The sequence below is a fragment of the Monopterus albus genome, unplaced genomic scaffold (assembly GCF_001952655.1).
Source record: "Monopterus albus unplaced genomic scaffold, M_albus_1.0 scaffold216.1, whole genome shotgun sequence".
Taxonomy (NCBI): Eukaryota; Metazoa; Chordata; class Actinopteri; order Synbranchiformes; family Synbranchidae; genus Monopterus; species Monopterus albus.
In genome coordinates this window covers 1,206,489-1,215,510 of record NW_018128096.1, presented here as the reverse complement: position 1 = coordinate 1,215,510, position 9,022 = coordinate 1,206,489, and the positions used below count along the sequence as shown (strand labels likewise).

Below are 9,022 nucleotides of genomic sequence, written 5' to 3'. Positions count from 1 at the left end.
ATGAGTAAATTAGCATTTATGCATGCGTTTGCAAATATTAGTCACATAGGCAAAATTATAAACATTGTGGAGACTGGTATTTCTGCTTTATCCCAAAGCTCAGGTGTAGCCAACATGAACAGCGATTACCTCACTCGGTTTTAAACCTTCCATCCATAGACCTGAATGATGCCTTACCCAAATAAGCCTGCAGTAAAAATTGTGGCTCTTACACAGTGTGTATAACTGTGGGCAACTCCTGCACCATTTCACAACAGTGCTTTAACCTTCAGTGATGATTAATGGATCTGATGGAAGCATCTGTGCCATAAAGGTGATGATGCTTTATAAAATCTAAAAAATGGGTGCTCCTGTGTGTCTTTACAGGTACATGCTTGGTTACTAGGAATTTTCCCTTTTTCCCCTAATCCCAGTCTATCATTTACAGTATACTGACCACATGCATGTAAGTACATCAGTCTGACCCAGGCACAGGCTGCATGCTCACTTCATAGAAGGAACAGCAATGAGACAAAAGAAGGCAGCAGTCAATTAGGAGTCCAGGAAACCATCTGAAATCATCTGTTTGAAAATGGGCCTTCCAATTATCTGAAAAGCTCTCTGTAGAGTCATATCATTCCCACATTCAGTCCTGCTTGATTTTTCAATGTGGCCTACGCAAGACTTATAGCCACGTATTTATCAATATTTTGGGTTACTTAGAGAAAGCTCTCATTTACATGGTTGCCTCAATCAATAGGCTTCCTCTTTTCCTCTTTCCTATTTTTTGTGGAATTTCAGAGATGTCATGCATTTGTGAATCAAAGGAAACATGTAAATATAAATCAACTCATCTCTACTGTACACAAGGTTTGTTCAAAGAGGAAATGAATAATCACAGCTGTGTTGTGGTCTTACACTTTCCCTGTATGTTAATGGAATTGCATGCTTGTTGTGCAATTCTAACTGTGCAGTGCAGGTACAGGGGGGTACATCCTTCTTAGCACTACGTTTAAGACAAATTGGAAGTGATGGTTATGGAAATGGAGACAAGGAAGAGGCCAGAACAGAAATACACACACATACATGGCTTTTGACTGTACCAAATCTGCTGTGACAGTCTGTCTGTACTTTTCAGGAAATACACAGAAATGCATGTTCACAATAGCAATACACTGGGCAAATTTCAGCTCACTGATGCTACATTGCATGTATATAAAATTCACCTGTCATTGACACTAATATCATCTCCAGTGTAAACCACATTAAAAGGTGATAAGACCCAAATAATTTGCACTGCTGCGGCAAAACTGTTGCTTTAATTAGTAAAGGGATCAAGAGGCAAATCCAGTTTTATTGTCATCAAAGCAGTCAGAGCTTGGATATTGCAATCCATATGCCATTCAGTTGTTTCTCCAATAGCTGGCTATAATGGCCTCTTAAAAGCAAGAAATGGCAGGACTGTAAATGCATGTTGACATTTCACTTTTCATTGGACTGTGGCTGCCTGTAGCCACACAGGCTGACCTATGTGGACGTTTGTAATTTTAATAAGCTGATAATTCAGACATATAAAAGTGCCAGCAGTCATTTGAACATTGTTTGCTTTAAGCAGCCTTTGCAGTGCTATATGAGTTTTTTTATCACCACATATAGAAGGTGAATTAAATATTTAATTGTAGCTTTAAAAAAGAGGAAAAACATTTATTAAACCAGTCTGAGTAAAACCATTATAAATATAAGCTATTTGGAGAACTAATAAATACACTGTGTTTAAATAGTGCCTTCCTGTGTGCTCTAGGAAATTAGTCACTGTACTAAAGCAGTTCCAGCTATAATAACAAGTTTGAATCAATTGAATAACATTAAAACATTTGAACAAGCACACATATTTGCTATATTGTTTTTTTCACATTTATTTCTATTCTAGAAATGTAAAAGGCAAAATATGTGCCAGAAGTGACCTAATGATTGTCTTGTGTTAAAAAATAAAATAAATACTATAAAGGCTATAGACTATTGCACTTGCACCTCCCACCAGTGAATTGCACCATCAAATCTCAGGCTGCCTGACAGTGATTCTCACAAAATTTAATTGAATATGTAGCCAGTAGAAACATCTATTTATAAGACTTCTCAGCGCATGCTTTAATATCTGCCTGAGTGTAGATGGCTTTTCTGAATAGAACAAGGTGATTTTAATAGTTGAGATATTTAAAGATTCAACAAGAATTATTTTTTTTTTCCCCATTTCTCACTATGAATTAAATGGAGACGGCTCACTGGTTCTTTTTATATGGGATTAAAGTTGAATCCAGAGTTTTTTTCTAATATACTATATTGTGGGTTCCTTTGAATGTACAAATTCAGACAAAAAAAAAAGCCATCTCCTAAATGTGAGTAAGAGTGTCAGCGGCAGTGGGGGAGAGAGAGAGAATATGAGAGAATAGAAAGAGATCATGGAAATGCATGGGATTCAGACAGACTGCAGGCAGGATGATTTTTCAGATAATATTTAATTTATTCAGTCAAATATGTAATCAAATCATGAGCTGCAAAAGAAAAATAGCAACATGGCTAATACAATGAATTGCTTTAATTTCAAATGACATTTGGTTGGGGAACTCATTTATTGGCTTCTTTGGCTGTCATGTTGTGTTTCTCCAACTACTCAGACTGAAACTGCTACACCTCTGTGTATGAGGTCATTTGAGTGAGAGCTTGTGTGTGTGTGTGCTTGCCTATGTTCACATTTTTGTTCTCTGTAAATGACCCTCTTTTTGTCAATCAGTGGTCTTGAGCTCATATTTGAATGTATCTAAACATGTTCTTTAAATTTTCTCAGCTCTGCCCTTCTTGTTTGTGCATCCATACTCATGCCTCTATTCAGTCTGTTTGACCTGAGCATTACCTGAGGAGCACGGTGTGTCATAGTTTAACTCCCTTTGTCTTTGACAGATAGCTTGGATTTAAAAGCCTCTGTCCATGGTGCTGAAGGCTGCTCTGATGTATGGGTTTTAGGCCCTGTTTGATAAATTCGTCATGTCACTCTGCCTCTGACAACTATTCATCTTGTTTGGCTTTCTCATACAAACTGCTCTGTATGCTGGATAATTCAGTAAGAAATAAAATGTGAGTCCTAAAGCTTAGACTTAGCTCTGGTCCCACCCTACCTTACTCTTCAATACTGTACTTTATCTCTCTGTCATAGGGACACTGTGTACCTGTCTAAGTACAAGCAGCTGTAGCTGTAGCACAGTGACTATATTTGGACCAGCTGAAGGTTGAACATGTTCTTAAATGAGGCAACTAATGAATTCTGTTCTTTTATTGCTTTTTTTTTTCTTTTTCCCAGGGTTGGGCCGACCATTGAACCATATCGGCTGGAGTCTCCTGACTTTTCCCCTTTGTTCTGACTCAAAAGTTTTTTGTTCTGTACCACTTCATCATTAATATTTTCCCATACTTGCTGTTGAAATGTCAGATAAAACTGATTGGACATTTCACATTAACCTATGGTTGGATCGTGACAAAAAAGAAAAATAGTATAAAGCAACAACCATGCATTATGAGGTGAAATAAACCTGGGCGATTATAACAAATATGAGAAGAGAGCAAAAGAAGTACGCAACTGTTTGTAAAAGAAACAATGACATTTATTTTTTTAGCACTTTTCTTAATTAGTCTGTTGTGCCCATTGATCACATATAATACAGTTAATATAAAAATGGCTTTTTAACTTTACACCCAAAGCAACAACAAAAGGTTTTCTTAAAATATGTACTGTAATGCTAAAAATACTGATAAAGTATTTCCACTAAAAGTACTAGAGAATAGCTTGTGATTCTGCAGTGATGACATGACCATGTTTTGCTGTGGCTGATGCGTTTCTTCGGTTTCTTCTCTGTTTACCTCGTGTAGTTCTTGTTGTAGGCACTTACCATGGCATAACAGACCACTTCTTGAGGCGATAGCACATCAATCACCTCACTTTTAATCAATGCATAAAATTTGTTTTAGTCTAACATATCTGCATTTTTCCCAGTCACCGTTGCAATGAGAACTACACAGCATAAACAGCCATTTGGCAAATGTCCTCTCTAGATACCCATTTTGTAGCAGAATTTCATTAAGCTTAATGTGTCATTGTAATCAAAAGTAGTCTGGTCCTTGCCTTAATTTAAAAGCCATTTAGATACAGAGGATTTGTCATTACATCAACATAATAGAATATGTAACAATATTTCCATGAAAAATCAAAAATCTTTTTTGATAGAAAAAGAGGGGTATATTTCATCAAAAGTCTTACACCACTGTGGTCACTGTTATTTGTCTACTCTACGAAATCTCCCTTCCCATAATAGACAAATGTTATTACAGTATCTCTATCTTGTCTATGGATGTTTGACAAAGCACAGCCGGTATTGCTTGGGACCACACAGACAGTTCCACAACTCTGAACATATTTAACAGTCAATTACAAGAGATTTGACCATCATCATTCTTCATTTTATTTCTCTGCCTTTATTTCTGTATGAATAGTACTGAAATATATCTCTCTGCAGCAAATGCCCCTTCCTTTTGATGTTAGCTTAGTTTGATTTAATGGTTACAAAGCCACCACTTCAGCTAGGGTTTTAAAAACTGGGAGAGCATGTAGTTTATCTTACACAGTTCCATCCCAGTCCAGTAATAGTTTTGCAAGTGTATCTGAGTCAGAGACCAGCAATGAGTATGCCTTTAAACAAGACTACAGATTTGTCCACCCCTGCACATGGCCTTGTCCTTTCAGTATAGTTGGTGTGTGGTGCTCTACAAAGCTATACTTCTTAAAAGGCATTGTCAGATACATTTATGACTGTGGCTTTTACTTCCACTCCACTTGGCAGTCCTTTACCTGAAACCCACAGCTTTGTAAAGAAAGGAGAGTGCATACTGGCAACTTCCACTGAGGCTATGGAGTCGCATTTCCTTATATCCCCATAAAGGTGGCGGTTCCTCAGAGACACATAGATAAGTAGGCAGGCCACTGAAATCACAACCAGGAGAACACCAAAGGTGGTGATTACTGCTGCATCCAATTTTTCTCTGTCCATGGTTGCCAGCTCCAATCCCTTTGTGGTGACATTGACACATTTGGTGTCATGGTTGTAGTGGATGCTGCGGACATCCACACAAACTTTGTACTGAGTGGCAGGGCTGAGATGGGTGAGGTTGTAGACCTGGATGTCAGAGGGAACCCTGGCAGTAAACACCATGGTGGGGTGACTGGCATCTGATAGGGTGTACCACTGAATGTTGGGAGCCTGGGTGCCAGGGGCAGCCTTCCAGGAAACCACAATGGAGTTTGTCTCCACTGACTTGACTACAACATTAAGAGACCTATTTGTAGGTTGGGGAAAATATCCATTCACCTCTACTGAAACAGACTTAAGATCAGCTCCAACCAGATTATGAGCAACACACGTGTAAAGACCAGCTTCATTTTCTGTTATATCATAGATGTCAAAAGTTCCCTCTGGATGCATATAGAACTTGTCAGACACTGTATTAGGTAGGACCCTGGTACCAGATGGGGTGATCCAATAGATGTCTGGCTCTGGTTCAGCAAAGGCCCGACAATGGAGTGACAATGAACTCCCATTCTGTGCTTTAATATGCCCAGGCATGCTTTCGGGAGAGATGAGTGGCAGACAAATCTCCATCATCTCCCTGAAGTGCACCTGTCGGACATGCTGGCCCTCATACTCTGGAGGCTCCACACAATACAGTGAATCAGGCTCCATGAAGCGAATGTTGGTCTTGTTCATGTTCATCCAGCGAACTACGCAGTCACAGCGGATAGGGTTGCTGTGCATGCTAACCTCTCTGAGATTTGGGAGGGACTCGACAGTGATCTTGTGCAGAGCACTGAGTGCATTGCCATTTAGCATTAAAGTTTCCAGCCGTGGCAGTTTGTAGAAAGCATTTGGATGGATGTAGGAAAGTTTAGGATTGTTGGTGGCTTCTATTTTGGTCAGCTCAGGGAGGTTATTGAGGGCAAAGCTGTCAATGGAAACTAGCTCTGGCATGCTGTTAATCCCTAGTTCCTTCAGATGAAGCATATCCACAAAGTCCCCTCTTTGTATCCTTGCAATGGGATTTTTATTTAAATCCAAAAACTTTAGATTTTTTACATTTCTCAGTACAGAATGAGGCACCTCGGGGAAAATATTATCATAGAAAGAGATGCTCTCTAAGTTGTCAAGACCAGCCAGTGCATCATCAGGAAGCTGAGACAGATTCATTCTGGTGAGAACAAGACTGCGGAGATTACTGAGAGGTTTAAAGTTCATATCATCAATAGAAAGAACTGGATTTTCACCAATCATCAGGATTTCCAGATTTGGCATGGGTTCAAACCATTCTTTTTTAATGACCTTCAGCTTATTGGAATTGAGATGGAGCCGCAGAAGGTTGCTGAGACCCTGGAAAGCCATCGGGGAAATGGAGGAGATGAGGTTGTGATTCAGGTAGAGTTCCTGTAGATTTGCGACCTCTGCCAGACATTGTTCAGGCAACTCTTGTATCCAGTTCTCCTCCATATGAAGTGACAGCAGCTGAGGAAGATTTCCCAGATGGACATCGCTAATAAAGGATAAGTTGTTTTGTGATAAATCAATCTCTGTGATGTTGTTCAGGTAATCCAAAGGTTTGTCAATTTTAACGACATTGTTTGTCTGTAGCAATAGTACTTGTGTACCCAACGGTAATTTTTCTGGCAGGCTAAAGAGCCCCAAGTCATTACAGTCAACTGTTTGCGCCTCCATGTACACAGAGCTAGGAGAAAACCAGGGTCTAATCTCACATACACAGAGCTTGGGGCAATCAGGCCTCTCCTTAGTGGCCACAACAAAAGTGGCTATGGCAAGGCCAAGAAAGAGATGATCCATGAATGACATGTCCTTCATATTGGACAGATTCCCTCCAGTAATAAATTGGTCCTCGTAGATTAAGTGGTCTGAGCCGTTAACTGCACAAATAATTAATCATTTGTTGCAGTTGCTGAGGCAATTGACTCACTGCCCCTGCCACCACCAACTGCAGCAGGGCTCCTTAGGGGTTTTTTGTCTTACTGTATAGTTACCCTTGGATGTAATGACCAATCACTCAATGTTTCCTGCTGGTGTCAGGGTTCACGGCCAATGCTGCAGTCAGGAAGACTCCAGAAGGTGGGTGGAAGATAAACAAAAAAAAAAAGGATCGATTGATATTATGCCTCAAAATACTTCTGTTAAACACATTTATATGTATCCATGAAGAATCTGCTCTTTAAAGATGAATGTCCTCACTGATTGTTGTTACTAGCTTCCAAAGTCCACAGCCCAGTCCATTCCTGCCTGTGTAAGACAAACAAGACAGAGAAGCAGTCTGAGCATTACATAATAATGATCAGGGAAGGTAATGAGAGAAGGATTTGAGCATATTGACATTTGTTACAAGCATGTTGACATTTATGCACTTCAAGAACCGTGGATTTTTATCTGCTTGACCTTCCAGACTTTCATTCTGGGGAGGTACTGCATGTGCCGCAACAATATGGCATTCAGTTTTGATGTTTGTAGTATCAATTTATTACTGATTAAAGAAAAGGCTTTATTAAGATTTATAAATGGCAGACATCCTAGGGCTTAAGCATGAGCCTTTAGGGAAAGCTGCTTTAAGACACTGGAATACATCAGTCACCATAGCAACAAGTAAACAGTCAGTAACACACACCGTAGTGTGACAGTTAGGCCGTACATGCAAACTAAGCATTTGACCCAGATGCAGTTTGCACCTGTTTGCTAGAAGATGCAACTACCAACAGCCATGAAAATGCATTCATGTGTAGGCATTAATAATCTCTGTACAATCAACAGATCTGCAACCTAATATGATTTTACATTTTTGGAAAATGCAGGTCAAGTAGTTTGCCAGTGGCCAGACATTACTAACAAATATGTGAAGTGTATACATGCAAATGGACAAACAGAAGTCTAAAGAGAGGAAAATACATATGCAATTTTAATTTTGTGCTCTTGAAAACACATTTACAAATAAAAGTAGTCAAAGCTCCAAAGGAGATTACTACAGCCTTGTTGGTGGTTTGTTCCTCATTCACCTTTTCACCACACTTAATATAATAAAACACTGAAGGGTTTACTCTATTATTAGCAATGGATAGATGCTTAGTAAACATGGCCATTTTCTATCATCATTCACAAGTGTACAACAGTATTTTTATACTGTAGTTTAGCTATTAGTTCTAATATGAAATGAGGTGAATTTAACACTAAAAGCTCAACCATTAATAAAAAGCAAACAAATCCACCAGCAGAGGCAGATGTGGGAGAGCTCTTACAGTGATATATATTATCCATGTATATCTTTATGTAAGCATGAACTGATTTAGGAGTAAATCACATATAGAAGGTTAATAATATAACTATGATGCATTCTCTTGCCTGTGAGTCAGGCATCTTTTTTATTTTGTGTCTATTTTACCATCATATTATTAATGTCCCCACTGTTTACTACTATGGCAGAAGCTCTGCAGTTGAAGTGTATCATGTAATTTGTCATATGTAAGTGCCTCTTTACTGAACAGATGGGTTTGATGGTGCTTGTGATATTTTGAGCCTATAAGAGCATGCACCACATCATGGGAAAAGTCAAGAGAGACAGGGGATGAAATGGAAAGAACCAAGAGAAGTGTGACGGCGACTGGAAAGTGAGAACAGGAAAAGAGAAAAATGTTTCATTTCATCGCCCTTCGCTGTTTCCACCTCAGTGGCCACAGGGGAGATGTGGTGGGAAAAACTAAAATAAATAAATAAAAACTGGCAGCAGAAATGCTGCAGTTTGCCCCACTGGTGAAGCCAAGCCAAGGATTCATTCCTCAACCTCTGCTCCAGCACTGGCTAGACTCTGGTTTAGTGGGTGTGGGAGGAGGGAAGGCAGACATGGAGATACTGGAAGGAGAGTGGGAGAAAAAGGAGGGGTTGTGGGGGGGGGGGGCTTT

The 9,022-nt window shown here is 39.4% G+C and overlaps 1 protein-coding gene across 1 annotated transcript in view; it reads right to left on the bottom strand.

Annotated features, from left to right (window-relative positions):
* Window positions 1-2,507: 2,507 nt before the first annotated feature.
* lrrn3b (leucine rich repeat neuronal 3b) overlaps window positions 2,508-9,022 on the bottom strand; it is a 25,337-nt gene continuing 18,822 nt past the window's right edge. Inside the window, exon 4 of the mRNA XM_020619193.1 lies at window positions 2,508-7,358. Coding sequence (XP_020474849.1) covers window positions 4,809-6,929 — 2,121 coding nt within the window. The 5' untranslated portion in view covers window positions 6,930-7,358 and the 3' untranslated portion in view covers window positions 2,508-4,808. The remainder of the gene's footprint in view (window positions 7,359-9,022) is intronic.